The sequence below is a fragment of the Montipora capricornis genome, chromosome 8 (assembly GCF_036669925.1).
Source record: "Montipora capricornis isolate CH-2021 chromosome 8, ASM3666992v2, whole genome shotgun sequence".
Lineage (NCBI taxonomy): Eukaryota > Metazoa > Cnidaria > Anthozoa > Scleractinia > Acroporidae > Montipora > Montipora capricornis.
In genome coordinates this window covers 16578342-16595841 of record NC_090890.1, presented here as the reverse complement: position 1 = coordinate 16595841, position 17500 = coordinate 16578342, and the positions used below count along the sequence as shown (strand labels likewise).

The 17500-nt window shown below is 38.8% G+C and overlaps 1 protein-coding gene across 1 annotated transcript in view; it reads right to left on the bottom strand.

Annotated features, from left to right (window-relative positions):
* The window catches only part of LOC138013754 (chromosome transmission fidelity protein 18 homolog), a 77097-nt gene that overhangs the window by 18528 nt on the left and 41069 nt on the right, over positions 1–17500 (bottom strand). Inside the window, exons 5-9 of the mRNA XM_068860826.1 lie at positions 7321–7373; positions 6357–6510; positions 5832–6005; positions 5143–5175; positions 3792–3889 (exon numbers count right to left, since the gene is read on the bottom strand). Of these exons, the coding sequence (XP_068716927.1) occupies positions 3792–3889; positions 5143–5175; positions 5832–6005; positions 6357–6510; positions 7321–7373 (512 nt within the window). The remainder of the gene's footprint in view (positions 1–3791; positions 3890–5142; positions 5176–5831; positions 6006–6356; positions 6511–7320; positions 7374–17500) is intronic.

Below are 17500 nucleotides of genomic sequence, written 5' to 3'. Positions count from 1 at the left end.
TGTAACTGGACAATTTGTGTATCCCACAGATATGCCCTTATAGGCATCTTGTTATTATTGTTAGTGTCTCTTGTGATTAATTTGCGAAATTTCAACATTCCATTGAATTGATTTCATTTACTTTCTTACATATAGCAAATATGTGACTATGAAAAGTATGCCTATTCTCTATGCAGATTCCAAATATTTCAGTGGAATTTTTCACAAGAAATGAAAAGACATCATCAGTCTTACCGACGACTACGGCTTGGTGCATTTTTGTTTACTAGTATGCCATTGGCTCAATACCAACAAGGTACTTCTCTACATATACTGTACAATAATCGAAAGCTACAGGATCGGTCCCAGAATGAAAGAATCTGGTGATGATCGGCATATGCATGTGGCTTTGGTGACTATCAGGATAAATCCAGATGTGAAAAAGAACTTGAGAAAGTACTTTACGGAGATCAAACATTAAAGATGATGGAAAGTTCCAAATATTTATTTTCTACAAACAAATTAATTATTTTCGTAGGCTGAAAATACAACTAATAGGCTTAGGATACAACTAAATTGATAATTGAAGCATAGTAGAAAGGTAAAACCAACTAAAGGTCAAGGTATGACCTTTGCAACTTGGAGGAAGAACCCAAGAAACATTTCAACAAATTTGCAAAAAAGACTAAATAAATGGAAACAAGACAACTTAATACGAACATTAGTGAAAGACAAACTACATGTTACTTAACTAAAACACAAAGCTGCACTTGTGCCTTAAGGTACCTTCTTGATTTCAACAGAAAGATATGAAACATGTGATTTATGTTAAATTTGTCCTGTCAAGTAGAAATGAGCTGATTTCTTGCCCTGTAGGCTTCTTTCTTGTACAGGATAAAAGTTTTGTTTGTATATTTTCGTTGCCCAATGTCTGAAGTACATGTAACAACATGGTTTCTCTGTTCTCCCAAACTCTGCCGCGAGGTTTTTTTAACGGCCACCATTTTGGATGTGTTTAATTAAACGCAAAAGATAAACAACCTCGTCAAAGTAGTTTTTTTAAAACACGGTTTTAGACATGTTTTGTTAAACGCGCCCGCGGTGTGAACAGGCAGTTTAATAAAACAAGTTTATTAACACAGGATTGAAACATGTTTAAGATTTGTTGTGAACGGGGTGTAAGAAACAAAAGTCGCACCTCTTTCCAAGACAAATAGACAACAAAAATCTTTCATTCCGAGAACCTTAAAACTATACAAGGAGCAATCCTTGTAATATGCATAACAGGAATGTCTCTTAATGAGAATTTTGTTGATATTGTTAAATTAAATTGATATTTTTAAATAATAAGTATGGAATTTACAATCTCAATGTCTGGCTATTTAGCTAAAGGAGCAATCCCTCAAACTTACAGTTTTATATATATGCATTTAGATTTTCAACTTTTACATAGGTTCTTGTAAGTGACACCGACATATCTTGTTTTTATTATTATTATCATTATTATTATTATTGGCCGAACGAAATGCCAAAAAAAACCCTTTAATTTCTGTCTTCTGTTTTCAAACCGAAACCGAAAGAAAATGCCAAAACAGAACCGCCCTAAAACTAAGAAATGCTAACTTTATAACAAGCAGGTGACGAAAAAACTAGCTGATCTGCATATATAAGAAGGCGAAGGTGCAAAAGCAGGATTATACAAAGGAATCTATGGCTAGAAATACAATGAGTTTGTAGGTGTTAAGGAATGCTAGGGCTGACAAAGCAAAATATGTGAAAATGAAATTACACAAAGCTGTTTACAAAAAATTGAAACTATTCCTTCTGTTCAATTATTATTATTATTATTATTATAGCTAAGAAAATTTGGTAAACTATCTATCCGAAGAAATTTTGGTTGTGATATCAGCGTACTCCCGGCCATACACTCTTTGCAGGGAAGGGAAGGGAATCAGGTGTCAGCCCGTCAGCGGAAGGGGTACGTTATATTTTCTTGGCGGGAAATAACACAAGAAATGGTGTGGGCATTGTCGTTGCGTTCAAAAACGTCCTTACTTTAGGAACTTGTTGTCAAGTATTTCACACTATTAGTGAGGAGCAACGGAATAAAGAGAAGGAAAGAGCACTAGATAAGAGGCAACAAAATTGGAGAAATTTAAGCGAAGAAAGCCTAAAGAAAAGCCGAGGATAACAGAAAATTTCAATGAAGAACACCGTTAAAAGCCGAGAAAAATACATGTAGAGTGAGAAAGAAAATACTTAACCTTAATGTTTCCATCTTAATGCATGCCTCACTCTCTCACATTTTTTTAAAACTCCCAACATTTGCAATTCCTTGTTGACAGAGATTCCGGCATACTTCAACAATCACACACCATGCCGCCATTCAAGCTTACAGCTGACATCATTGGTGAGTTTTCTTGTCATTATTATTGTCTATTTGTCAGACATATTTCAACTGAACTCTCGACGCTGGATAAATTTACATTGGTTTGCAGAACATTTATCTGCAATGAACGAACTTGTAAGCAATGTTTGCGACAGTTTCTTTTTGGCCAGAGAAGACTTTGAAAAGCAGTTTGATAAGCTCCAACTTGCGATTTGAGGCAAAATAACCAACAGGGAACAATCGTTTGTCTTTTCGCGGTTTTGTGGCCGGCTATTTGCTTCTTTAGGAACTGAACTTATCATTACAAACCCCTTCCATTTATAGGCTTTTTGTGTGAAATGGATGCCCAGTTGAGAGCTGCTTTGTTTGACTGTGAAATTGCGGTCGAGTAAGCGAATTGGTGGTCACCCTTTCAAAGTTTTAAGTGCCCCTAACCCCAAAATATTTTTTTTGCTAAAATGAATCTTTGCACCTGTTCGAAACGCATTGTGGCCATTTCATCCTTTTTCTAACAAGTCCTGCCATTTTGCAGGCTTGGAAAGTTGCAAAAATCCAAGCATCTTTTGTTCACGACCGAGTAAGAAGGGGAGTGGGTCTATTCCTGAGTTGACGTCAAAGTGATTTACAAAGTGATTTACATTGAATTAACTATTTGTAAACATGCATGCAAAGTAGATTGTGACGTCAAGTCAGGAATAGACCCACTCCCCTTCTGACTTGGTTGCGAACAAAAGATGCTTGGATTTTCGCAACTTTCGAAGCCTATAAAATGGCAGGATTTGTTAGAAAAGGGAAAAAATTGCTGCAATGCGTTTCGAACAGGTGCAAAGATTCACTTTAGCAAAAAAAATATTTTGGGGTTAGGGGCCCTTTAAAGGTGTTATTATTATTGTTGGGAGTCCTGTGACTTCCCATAGGCCTTTTCAGCCCTTTCAACGACCTTGTTAAGTCGGTCATGTTTGTTTAGTGAGAGTACAGTTCTAGTTTGCTTACGAATGTATTTTCTCACATAAAAGCTGCAATTGACTCTGAGGACCCACACTTGTGTAAGTGTTATAATGTCTTCTTTCCGGTGAGACGATTTTATGACTACTTTAGTTTGTTTCCTTATTGGAACTGTTTCTACTTCTAGTGAATTGTGCAGAAGGCACTGAACTGATTGAATCGAACAGGCAGATGTAGCCAAGGTTTCCAGTTCCAACGTGTAATCTCAACTTATGGAAACTTATTCAGATTAAAGGCTGTTAAGGCTATCTCCGAGCTGTGCTTGATAAATATGTCCTGGCAACTCGACAACGCCAACAAAAGGAACAAATGTGGAAACTAAGAGGTGATAGGCAATTTAGGAGTGCATAAGCTCAAATTATAGCTCATGTACCTGTAACAGTAAAGCAGTGAGTCGGATTACTTATCACTATCTCACCTTGCATTCATCTCCACTACATTGTATCCAGCATGTCGAGCAATAACATGGGCAAGGGTGGTTTTACCAAGACCAGGGGGACCACAAAGCAGTGCCACCTATGGAAAATGTTGTACAGAAAATGCACAGATTACACTTGGTAATGTATTCAGACACTGCATTACTCATTGCTAGTAAACACCTTACAAAAAATTGATAGTTTGTGAGGGTTCACCACCCTGAAAAACATGCTCAGTCTCTTTTGCCCCTTGCTGCAAAGGAATCATGTTAAGGGCCGGTCACACTGGTTGGTAGTCCAGTTTGTTTGGCGTTTCTAAAACGAGGGTAAGGGTAAGACCAAGGGTCAGGGTAAGGGTAAGGATACAAATACAAAAAGTATCCTAAACATGCATAAAAGCTAACCTTAGGCCTAATTAGGCCTAAACAAAAGTTTAAGGTTAGCTTTTATGCATTTTTAGGATACTTTCTGTATTCGTATCCTTACCCTTACCCTCGTTTTAGAAACGCCGCAGTTTGTTTGCAGATTCCTTGAGATGAAAACAGCCAGTTAACAGGTTTAAAACTCAGTGTAACGTATGTTTAATTTTTAACTGAGCCACCCTTCAGGTGCACACTGTATGGGAAAACATGAAGAAAACATAGAAAAATGACCATTCTGCCCCTTTCTGAAAATTGGAAGTATCTTCTTTGTCATTTTATCTCGTCTGTGTTAAGTTTCCCAATAAAGCTCTCGTTATCAGACTCCTTCCAGTTCGATGCACGCACAGGCATTTTAAGTTTTGCATTTAGTCTTTCCCCAATAGTCAATTTGCTCAATTTTTGAAAGGTCTCTTTAACTAAGCATGATCATCATTTACTCCTAGCATAATGCAATCTCTACAATTTTCACCCAAGCCAAAATTCAAGGAGCTTTCAAGCAGTTTCACACAAAGTCCTTTTTCTCAAGGGCTTTTCAAGCACCCTTTTACTCCAAAATTAAATTCTAGGGCTTCTAAAGGACTTCAAGGAGTAGCACGAACCCTGTCACAAACTTTATCTCACAGCTTCCTTTTCATATCTCAAAAAAGAGGCCACTGCTCATTTACGCCCTCTTCCCAAAAGAATTTTAACTACACTCCAGCTTTTTAACAGGCACGACTGTAGCAAGGTCCAAACAAGTTTTCTTTACTTGGCAAAAACTAGAGAAGAGAAAGAGAGAGCATGCCCTTCAGGTTAGTTTATCTAGTTAAATGTCCTACATTGTATGCCAAAAATAACCATAAACAACATTTGCTTGCCATATCTTTCTTTTCAATCCACTTTCGGTTTTTGGCTAATTAAGAGAAGTGCACATGTCACAGTGGCTACAAACCTTATAAACAGGACGACCAGTTACATCAATTTCCTAGAAACGATAGAATAAAAAAGTACTACAGTATGTCCTTACCAAAAGTGTTGACTGACATTTCATTAATTGACACAGTAACAAAGGTCACCTTTTGGGCACTATAAGGATTCAGCAATACAAGACAATAACAATAATGCTTTCTATGGAAGTGCAGCAATGTCTACACTGTAGAAAACAACCTTCGCAGGTAGTATGGATGGCCATTCTCTAGAAAAACTACAGGCCAAAATAGTAACACCAACTAACATTGTATGTTTGTACTAAATTGATGGTGGAGGGTAACAAATACCAGTACATGTTGACCTCATCACCTGTTAAAGAAAGTCCGTGTCAGTTTGCAAAATTAGTATTACTGTCCAAATTCTCGCAAGAAGTAATGCAAATTTTGGTTATCTGAAAGCATAATAAACTGACAGCTCGATAATTGATAACTACATTTTTAAAGGCAAAATCTCCTTCTCCTCTCACACAAGTGCTTTGGGAACACGGAGAAGAGATGCAACAAAGGCTTTTTGCCCTGGTGCTACCTTAATGTTGTTCTTGTTATTTACCAGTAATAAATTACTTATTTGTGCTGCCGTGTGACCATGTCTACTGAAGACAATGTGACTTGCTATCATGTTTATTTAAACAAAAAAAAAAAAACGATTTACCTTCCAGTCCCCTTCTTCTTGGACTCCACTTCCTTGCTTTTTATAGTTTTTTGCGAAGTTTGGTTTCGGTTTTTTAGTCTGCTCAGGTCTTCCCTTGTTTTCCTTGTCCTGTCCCTTACCAAATACAACTTTATCCCAAAGTTTCAACCATTTCAGTAATGTTCGATTGATAGCCTGCAAAGGACAAGCAAAGAAAAGCATTTTTTTGTGTCCAAGTGTTTATTTGTTGTGTCTACCCGTATTTGGCTGGACCTTTACATTTCCTCTGATGTACCAACCATCTAACACTGAAGACACAACAGACAAGAATCAATTCATTCTGTGTATCTGCTAAGCATTGTACAGATTAAAAGCTTATTGTATTTGTATTTGCACTCATTGTATATAAAGTGTAGTATTCCCCGTGGACATGATTTAGACACAATATTCTCCTTGAAAACTAAAGACTTTTGCGTTGTTATTGATAGTGTCGTCTTCAAATATCAGTTAACAATAATAATTATCCTTGTTAAATGTTATGCTTACGTCATCACTAAGCAGTTCAGTGAAGTATCTTGGGGTATATTTTTCCACCCATAGAGCATACTGAGCCAGCTTCTCCTCTTCTTTGTTGATTTCAGTGCCATTAAAATGCAGCATGTGCTCGACTTCTGCAACATCTGAGTTCTCATTAAGCATGCTATCAACAAAGAAGGATACAAACTGCATACAATGCATAGTTAATCTAATCTTAACCCATTGATTCCTGGGAGTGACTCAAATTTTATTGTCTAATGCCAGACAATTTTATTTGTCAACTGGGGGCGTCCTGGGGTGCCTGAGGAATGAATGAGTTAATTAACCAGTAAAAACTATGCCCCTCCATTAACCCACTGTGAGATGGGAGTGAGACTTGACAGAATTAACTCTGTATAACAGCAGACTATTTTACTCATCAACTGGGGAGCGTCTGAGGAGAGAATGGTTTCACTAACCTTAGAAAAAAATTGGAGTCACACTTGGGTAAAAACAGCATTGTTGCACCCTCTTTAACTTTTAAGTTTTGCTCCTCAGTTTGGACATTGAGGAAATCATGAAATACTATTGTTTCTTAGAGGACCTGCCAGTGACTCAATAAAAATGGATAACAAGCCTTGTAATGACGCGAACATACTTTGCTGATATTAATAATGTAAAATGAACGTTACAAAAGCAGAACACAAGAAAACAAAAAAAAAACATCAATATTTTAGAATTTATTTCTTTATTTCACAATCAACACCTTGCAAACATGATCAGATTTTTTCGGTTCAGAGCCAACTGGTCCTAATTGGTGACTCCCCTGAGTGAAGGCACCATTTCTAGAGTAAAATCAATGGGTGGAGGCTGTATTGGAGGTCAATGCAACCAAGAAATTCTTCCAGTGTCTCAAGATCTTCAGCCCAATCAGTCAAGAAGGAAGTTGAAAGCAAGAAATTCTTTCCAATCACAAGAACTGATTTAGCTTTACCTGTTTAAAGATGCTGTCAACTTTTCAGATTCTTCCATTACCCTCCTTCTTCTCTGAAAATTGGAATACAAAATAATAGAGTAATTCTTGCACATTTACAGTATATGAAGTATAGAACTTTTTGAAATACATTTGATTACAAAAATCAGCGATATTACACGACATTTCTAAGCCATCTTGACTTCATTTTCAAGTGATAAATGTAATGGTCTTTTCCAGTTTAAATTAAGTGGTTGTTTATAACATCAGCCAACAAATGAATGCAGGCGATTAAGTTTTGCGTTAATTGAGTCCGATTGTGAACACTAAAACTCGTGCACATTGGTTGCGCATGTTTTCAATGACAATGACAATGATAATTAGCCGGGAGAAGTGTTTCACTTGGCTTGCTTTGTTCTGCGAGTTCCATACCGCGAATCAATAGCTTGTCCGAATTTTGCTCTAGACTGCATGACTCATCTAGTTTGAATACCATCGTAACCTCCTAGTAATTTGCCACATTTATTCCAAAGATTCTGTGTGTTTTTAACCTCGGGAATCATAAATTGGAGCTGTTTTTGGAGTTTGTTGTTTTGAAGATGGGTAACATAGCCTTGGAACTTTAGGAATTGTTTATCAATGAAGTCTTGAAGTGGAACTGTACAGGTTATCTCGTATAACTTTTGATTAGAGATAATGAAACTATAATCGCCATTTTGTGGGTCTTTTTTGGCATATCTTACGTAAGAAGCTGATCATGTCGAGTCGCTCTTTTTCCAGCTGGGTTAAATTCCATGCTTGGACTGAATATAGAAGCCTTGAGCGCACTAAACTGTCAAGTAGTGAAACACGGGCTGGGAGGCTGATATTGCGGTTGGTAAGTGCACGTCGGTTTGAGTTAAATGCTGTGAATGCTGCTTGGATTCGCATGTCTAGAAATAGTGCTGGAGAATCTGAAGATACGTGACATCCTAAATATCTGGGCCCGGTTGTTCGAAAGCCAATTAACTTAATCCAGGATTAGTGTAAACTTTTGTTTCATGTTTTCAACTTTTTGGTGAAAAATTGTTTCGTTTACTTTTGTTTTTCAAGATTGACTTCTTCTGATGTAAAGTTTTGCCAAACATCAGCGTTGAACAGCATTTAGGAGAAGAGAAATAAACTCCTTGGTTAATTTTTAATCTGGGACTAGCGTTAATCGGCTTTTGAACAACCAGGCCCTGAACTTTTTGACTTTTTCTAGCACGCCAGTTGAAAAGTGAAGGGTTGCAGGTTGTTCATCTGGCTTCAGGTTGAAAAATCATTGATTTTGTTTTATCTTCAGCAATAACTAGACCGAATCTTGTGAAAACTGACTCTACCACTAATACTTTATTGAGTCTCGTTTCATCTGTATCAAAAAACACAATATCATCAGCATACATAATTCTAAACATACGCCTAGAACCGCTAGCAGGACCCGTTGAATGCAGTTTACACGGAATGCATTCACTGAGAATTTCAAAATTGAAGTTTACACCTGCGTCAGGAATTGATGTCTGGATTTCCGCCTCAACCACCGAGAGTACATATTGCAGAAACAAACAGAAAAGATTTAGATCTTCGTCAGAACCTTGTCAAGCTCTGGAACCAAGTTTGAACGACATTGTACCAGATTTGATTGCTGCTGTTGTGTTTTGATGAAAAGCGCGTAGAATATTAATTTTGCAATTTTAGTAGTACCAAGCATTATTTTAACAATTTCATGTAGTTGCGATTGGCAGAGAAGATCGAATGCACCACGAAGATCAAGAAATAAGCAGTGTATCCCCTCAGTTTTGTTTCTTATCAATTGTTTGAAGCAGTAAATTGCGTCAACAGTTCCAACGTGCTCTTTAAAGCCGTACTGGCAGTCATCCAAAACATGGTGTTATCTTGCGTTTATGCGTTTGCGGCATAATTTGGTGACTGTTCTCGATAGTGTTGAGATGAGACTGAGTGGGCGAAAATTGCTTGGAATTGATAGACTGCCTTTTTTATGCAATGTCCTGATTGTAGCTCTCCTCCACTGATCCGGAATATCCGCAGACTCCCAAATGACTGTTACTAGCTCGTGCAAGATTTGAATAAAATCTGGACAATCGTTTGAATAGCGCAGTAGCTTGTTAACTAAATCATCACTTCCTGCAGCTTTACGAAGCTTGAATTTTTCAACTATAGTCCGGATTTCTTCTAGACTAGGTGGACTGTCATCGATTTCTGGTGCTGCGGCTAGCGTAGGAGGTAGGAACAGTTCGGCGGGATTTAGCTCGGGTGGCAGCGGTAATTGGCGATCTTTGAAATGTGAAGAAAAATGTTGTACAAACTCGAGTTCGGTGCAAAGAGGCTTTTGGACCTGTGTTTTATCGGGCCTTGTAGATCTTTAGCTTGGCGGAAATAACACTCAGCCTCTCTGGCTTCAAAGCCTTCTGAAATCTCATTTCTCCTTTTCTGATAGTACCGATTCATAAGCTTGGACTGTAGTGCTCGTAACTGTTTGATGCTTGATTTTTTATTTGCTGGATCTTTACAATTATAGGCTTGCAATCTGGCTGAAATGTACTCTTCAGTAACCCATGGTTCCGACTCAATTTTGGCTTTTGAAGCTGGTATGGTATCGGTAGCAGCTGTTTGAAGTGAGTTCGAGATTATTTCATGCATCCTATTTAGGCTATTGTCAGAGAAGCAACTGATTTGTTCGGCTTGTTGTTGTAAAGATTGTTGATATTTTAGACGGATATCAGGATCACTAGTGAGTAGGCTGTAATTTGGCTTTGGGAGACGCGGTTTGTGTGGTTTTTTGGTTGCTTTGCGGAACCATTTGCATGGTAAGTTGACGGAAATGATAATACAGCGGTGATCGGAATTAACTGGATTTCGATGGCTGCGGGAACTGACTGTGTAGGCATGTACGCTTTTATCGACTAAAAACCAGTCCCATCGCCTCCTGTATTTCGTGGCGTTGTTGGAACAAAAAGTCCAAGAATGACACGCTCTCCTGTTTTTAAAGTATGATTGTTCCAGGAACATTTTGTACTGCCTGGCGGCGGCAAGCAGTGCGTGCCCATTGAATGAGGTGGATTTTGTGCGCTCGTAACATGAGGGTGGATGAAATTCACCGAATCCAGGTAGAGCTGGAGATTCTTTTGAATTCGGTACTATCGTAGCATTAAAGTCTCCACCGAAAATATGCCTCACATTTTTGACAGGTAATGATAAAAGTTTGTTAAAATCCCTCCAGAAGATCTGTTTACTGGGTTCACTGTAAGATTCGTCAGGGGCATAGCAAGATGTTAACAGTAGCTGTTGACCAAGGATATTAACTTTTATTAATAGGATTCTGGCATCAGATACTCGATTGACTTCCAACACAACAGCACGCGGAGATAATAGTATGGCTACACCTGCACGTTTTGATTTTTTGAAACCAGAAGTAATAAATCGCCATCGTTTGAATTGTGGGTGGTCGATGTAAAAGTCATTGTCACCAGGTTTATGCGTTTCTTGAATGAGGATAAAGTCTTGGTTTTGATGTTTCGCATAAATGGCTAAGTCAATAACACTCCAATCGTTCGTTGGCTGACGTATAAACAACCAATTAATTTAAACTTGTAACGACCATTACATTTATCACTTGAAAATGAGGACAAGATGACTTCCAAACGTTGTGTGTTCCAGGTTATACTGCCACTATCCTTTGTTGTCTAGCAAACAGGCACTTGATTGTATTTTGTACCCATTTGATTAAACAACAAAAATCAACCACTCATCAACAAACTGAATTTGCTGTTAAATTCATGCAATGCCAGTTGGTAACGTCAGCAAACTCAACACGTAAAAGGGTTGCAAGGACCTTTCATAAACAGGAACGAGATCAAACAAAGCAATACAAGACGGCAGAGCTAAAACCAGGCCCCAAGTTAGATGGGTGCACACATAACATCAGCTCTACTGACTAGCGTGACTGCTTCTTCTTCTTCTTCTTTTATTTTGAGAAAACAATGTCGCGACTTAACTTAACAGAACAACAAAATGAACGTGTGTAGTGCAGAAGCAGGCCGCAGCGAGTGAGGTGGCCTGTCAGTATTGACAGCGCTTCAGGTACGTTACATAATCCACAAACTTTGATGGGGGCCTGCGGGTGCGTAAGGATCGGCGTGGCTTGGGGGTAGCTGAGGTACTAGAGGGGGCTTCTCTTCGTCATTGGAGGAAGAGGGCTCCATAATCTGCCCTTTGTCTTCTGGGAAGGCATCACCTTCCTGACTTGGTAGAGTGGGATGGCCACTGTCAGTTGGGCTGCAGTCTGGTAGCTAGGTCTGTGGTGTGAGAATAACAGTGCCAGCCGGCGTAACAATAGCTTCAGGTATTGTTCGTGGTGGCAGTTGGTTGTTATCTACTTTGGACAGGGAGTCGTCTTCATCTCTCCAAGACGGTGGTTGGCTCGGGCTTGACTTAGGAACCTTGGCGGGTACAGAGTAGTAATCTGTCTTGTTCACGTGGTATGATGTGCTGCATAGCTGTGAGCCAATAAACTCCCTTACATTACAAAAGGCATAATCAGTACTAACGACAAGGTATATGTCCCTTGCACAGGTCTTGGTACAATCAAAGTATAGATATACCAAATCTCCAACTTCATTGGGGCCAGACTGGCACAAGTAGGTGGTTGAGGCCTTGGACTTTTCGCTGTGTGGGTAGTTAGCTTGCCTTTGCTGCTAATGCATGCTGATAACGAGGTCATAGTAAGAAAGTGGAATCTGCTTGTTGGAAAACTGACCTCTTTGCGTCCAGATTTCTCTAGCCGACAAGCCCTGGGAATGTATGTGAGAATTCAGAGTGGCTGTAGCCGTAGCTAAGGCTAAGTCAGTGACTGCCCCTCCCAAAGGGTCCTGCTGACGTAGTTCTTACTCGAGCTCCAACACGGTCTCCTTGGCCACGGGTTCTTGTTCTGATTCTTCAGTTGACCAATCTCTAGTGCAATCTGGTGACGTGCCAAGAGCATGTCATCTACAAGGGCTTTTGAGGATCAGTGCGAAACACAGCATGTTAGCAGTCTAATGGACGCACCTGTATGCACAGCTGGATGAGCCCACTGTGGAGTGAAACATGTTTTTTGTCTCCAAGAAACAAGGAGACTGTGGAAGACAAAGTGCATTCCCTCAGCACTAGAACGAGTTGACGCGAGAGCTCAACGACGTCTGCAGCAAATGCCACTCCCACTGGTGCATTTTCTTTGCACGGGCCAAGACTATGGAACACTACACCTCTATCCATACGAGAGTCATCTTCGTTTGAATAAATTTAGACTGGTTTAAAGACATTCTTATTTAAGTCCTTCTGTAAGACATAAGCATCATATGAAAAACTTTGAAGAATGTAATACATAGAGCCTTACCATTATTATATTATTTATTATTATTTATTAATTATTTATAAACTTTCGGAAAATTTTTATGTACAATTCCTATATTTTATATATTTACATTAACACTATATATATTTATAATTCAACACAATGATACACTGCCCAAATATGGTCATAAAGCACTTGATAGATTGCATTTCGCAATTTTGATAGTATTTCGCAGGGTTATTGTTTTTGCGCCTTCAATAGGCAAATAAGAAAAAGGGCATTAAATTTTGCGATCCAAGTGTTCTCCACTTCATTTTGTTTCTAAAAAGTCTCAACTTTTTTAAAATTCTAGATAAACTGGAACAAGCAAAAGGCCTGACGTTATTTCACAACAGAAGATAAAAGATGGATCTTACCAGGAAAACCAGTTCATAGTTTATATACCGGTAGTCTATATGGTCATTCCATTTAAGATTGTCTCTGATTTTAACACCAAGTAATTTAAAAGATGAGACATGTTCGAGCTCGTGATTTCCAATACAAATAGGTGGAATAACAGTGTTCGGGTACTCCATAAAATTTATCAGCATTTCTTTACACTTCCGAGGGTTTAACTTCATCTTACGGTCAATACAAAATGAGTGTGTGTCCCAAACTGCCAAATCGAGAAGGCTTATTGAATTGCGAGGCAGGATTTTGCTCTCACATTCCAATCCCTTAGGAGTCTATTTATCATGACTGAGAACAGGGTGACACCCATCTTGGTCCCTTGGGGTATACCTCCATGGGTATGCTTCCAATCCAATAAAACGTTCCTGATGCGCACTTCTTGAGTTCTACTTGTTAAAAAAAGATCTTATCCAACTGAAGAGCACTGGGTCCACACCGACCAGTGATAATTCGTCCATAAGGATCTGATGGTCGATCAACCCTTAGAGAAGTCCAAGAAGATCCTAACACAGTTATTTCCACAGTCAATAGCCTTGTGGATTGCTTGTAGGAGATAATAGACAAGGGCATGAGTTGTTGAATGACCTTTCCTACAGCTGTAGCAAATTGTTTGGAATCAATCTTATCTCCTATCTGAAGTAGAAGTCTCCTGTTCATAAATCCCTCTAGAATCTTTCCGATACTATTGGTAAGGCAGATTGGGCGGAGATCATTGTCGATCTCTTGCGGCGGGAAATCTTGGGTACTGGTGTTATGATCGACTGTTTTAATGAGCCTGGAACAAAAGACTCCTGTAATGACTGATTATAAATTGCACAAATAACAGGTGCTAACTCAGGGGCGAATGCTTTGAATATTTGATTAGAAATCCCGTCAGGATCTGGAGCTTTATTTGATGACAAATTATTTAGATCCTTTAAGGCCTGGAATAGACTGGGGTGTGGCCATGAAACACTCATGTATAGAGACTGGCGCGTTTGAACACTAAACATGGCGGATGCGGTCTTGGTGTAAGTCTTCTTCTTCTCTCGAGGTGTGGGGATACCCAATGGGTGTGTCTTCACCATCGTCTTCCAAAATGCCGATAACCTGTTTAGCCTTGGCCATGTAGCAATGATCTTAGTCAGGGAGATAGGTGCAGGAACTGAGAAAATGACCACTCGGGTGGTCTGGTTGATGGCATGGGGGCACGACATTGTGTGTGGCTAAGCACATGATCTTGGCTTCATTGGCAGCCCGAATCTCATCAAGAAATGATGAGATATGTCCAGGTTTGACCCGTAATTAGATGCAGGTGTCCCTTTGCTCTTCTCGCCAAAGTGTCCCTCAAATGCTGCTCTTTACGTAAAGATTAACTGCTGCATTTACACAAAGCTAAAAATAATGCTAACCTTTATGCTTACCTTATTGTTGAAAATAGGTGGCAAATGCTTAGACTTAAAGGGACACTTCATGTTGGATGTCAAAATTGGGCGTGCATCTAATTAGGGTCAAACCTGGATGTGAGTGACGATACCTCAGGCTTTTCTGACGCTAAGGTGTGTGAGCAGAGCTCTGTGCCATACTGCTGATGACGAGCTTGGCTTGGGTAACTCGGGGTGTACAAGCCTGAGCCAGGTTAACACAATGAAATTTTCGTCTTCAGTTGTTACGTTGTTGCCTTGCCATGGTTGGAAATTCTGTTACTCCGGAGGAGTGCTTCCTCTAGAAAAGCATTAGGCTCCAAGTGAATATCAACAAAGTCCAGAAAATGTGCACCAGTTCACTGGAATCTGTAGTGTTGGCCAATAGTATGCCACACAGAGTCGATGGATGTTGATTTCCTGACTATTTTATTTCAGGAAATCACTGGAGAGTAATTTGCTATTTGTCTGAGAATTAGCTCCAAAAAAAGTCACGTTTTGTTATGCTGTGAGGTGCCTGGCCATGGGGACTGAATCACCATCATCACAGAATCCTCTTACGGGATTGGTCTTTGTCCTCTTTTCCCATGTGGCACCATCGGCAACGTAGCAAAATTATTGCCTAATGACAACTTGCAATAATTATTGTCGCCTGTCAAGCGAGTTTACAGTTTCTGTCTTCAATAGGGATTACTGCTTTGGTGCTCTGTTTGTGCTCATTGCAGCCACTTGGTTGTTTACGGTATGATAGGTTTACCAACCAACTTCTCGTCACTTGCCTTTGCTAGGTCGTATCTGACATGAACATAGGGTTTGGAAAGTCGCTGCCACCTGTGACGCTGCTATACTGCAATTTGGTTTCTCGCTGGTGCAGTAGCTAAGTGAAAACGGGCTTTGTGTGACTCCACTAAGCTGCATAAACAAGAACTTGGTTTATATTCATGATTAGCCATGTGATACCCGTCCAAGATAGTAGTAGCTTAATGTGCATGTACCGCTGTATGGCATGTACATACTTCATGATAGCCCACATATAGAGCACAAACTGTTGTAAAGTATAATCTGGATGAATATTGTTTATTCCCTTGTGAAGGTGACACAGGCAAGCATGAAGGTCTTGCCCGAAAACTGTAGCCTAACATATCCAAAGAATTCCTCCCTTCAATATGACATAGGCCATCACACAGTTTATCTGCCATTATTTATTGTTGAGAGATAAACATCTAGTCTCTGAGCAAGTCTCTGAAAAAACGAATTATTTCTTAAGAAATCTTGAAATTTTTTCTCTTTTTGCTAGTTTCGTTGAAGTCTTTAACAAATTATTTTTTCCATCAACAAAAAGGCTGTGGAATAATTTAAGTATTGATGTACGGACTACTCTTTCTTTGAGTATGTTTAAAAAACTCCTGTTAACCTATTTTCCTCAAAAAGTTCTTTTCACGAAGTTGCTCTTGATAGGTATTCATCGATTATTCATACCTGGCTGCATTTAGATGCTTGTGCGCTCAATTACTATTTACTTTAAAACAGAGCATAAAGAATCACCAGCCTGAATGTGTAGCTTTTACAAAGCTTTAACAAAGCATTTTTCTCTAAGTGTCCTTTGTTTGCTGCCTCACGCCATCTTCTGCTCAGATATATGCTGACAGGTAGGTTAATATGTCAGACTCATCATTAGTATCGCCTCATCCTATTCTGTGATATACATCTGGTCCTTTCCCTGTTAGAAGGGCTAGTGCAAGGGATTGAATAATTGATTGAATAATTGAGTGATCATGACGTGCAGATGCGTCCGCTCCGCCTAACTAAGTTCTTTTTTTTTTCCGGTCTAGGCTGGTAATTTGCACAAAATTACTTAAACTCGGTTCTTGATATACATCCTTGTTAAGGAGATTATTTATGCCTACCTTGGCGGTAATACAGAATTCTAAGAACTAAGCGAAGAACTCAGCACAAGGTATGCACAATATGGCGGCAGCCAAACTTAAACAGCAAGTAACTGATTTTCTGATGAATGATACGAGTATTATTAAACTTATTGCTGAGGCTGTCTCGACACTCATCATTGATTTATTTCAATTCCACCACTTCACTGATGATTCTAATTTATTTTACAAACATAAGAACCTATTAGATCTAGAATCTGACGCTAACAGGGAATTAATCAAAATAAATGAATGGTTATGTGCAAATAAATTATCTCTGAATATCGAGAAATCAAATTTTTTTATTTCCCATTCTTAACAAAGGCGTCTTGATAGGGATATAATCCTTACCATCTCAGGAATACCCCTGAAGCAAATCGAGTCAATCAAATATCTGGGCATCTTTATTGATCAACACTTTTCATGCAAACACCAGGTTAATCAAGTCGCAAAAAAGTTAGAAGACGTATAGGTATTCTTTCCAAAATATGGTATTTTATCGACACTGGAACACTTCTCCAGCTATACTATGCTTTAATATATCCATTTCTAAGATACATGTATGCTCTCATAACCTGAGAAATTACATATAAATCCACCCTTAAGGCTCTCATTATTTTACAAAAAAAGGCTATAAACGTCATAACTTTCTCCTCTTTAATGATGAACATTCAAACCATTATTCAAACGCTTACAAATTTTTAAGCTAATAGATGTAGTTGAACTATAGCTGGCCATGTTTATGTAAAAATTTAATAACCGTCTCCTCCCCTCCACTTTCAAGGATCTCCTTACTCCTGTGCATCAGATACACTCATATAATACTAGCCTATCAGCCAAGCATTCGTACTCTCTACCAAAAACTAGAACTAACTATGGAATATTTAATATAAGGTACCAAGGCACAAAAGTATGGAACAAGCTCAATGAATCTCATAAAAACATGTCAATTTCTCAATTTAAACAAAAAATCAAAGCCACTTTTATTCATAATTACTATTTTTTCTTGACAAAATAAGCTTGCTCTTTGTCTTCTATTTCCTTTGCTTCTT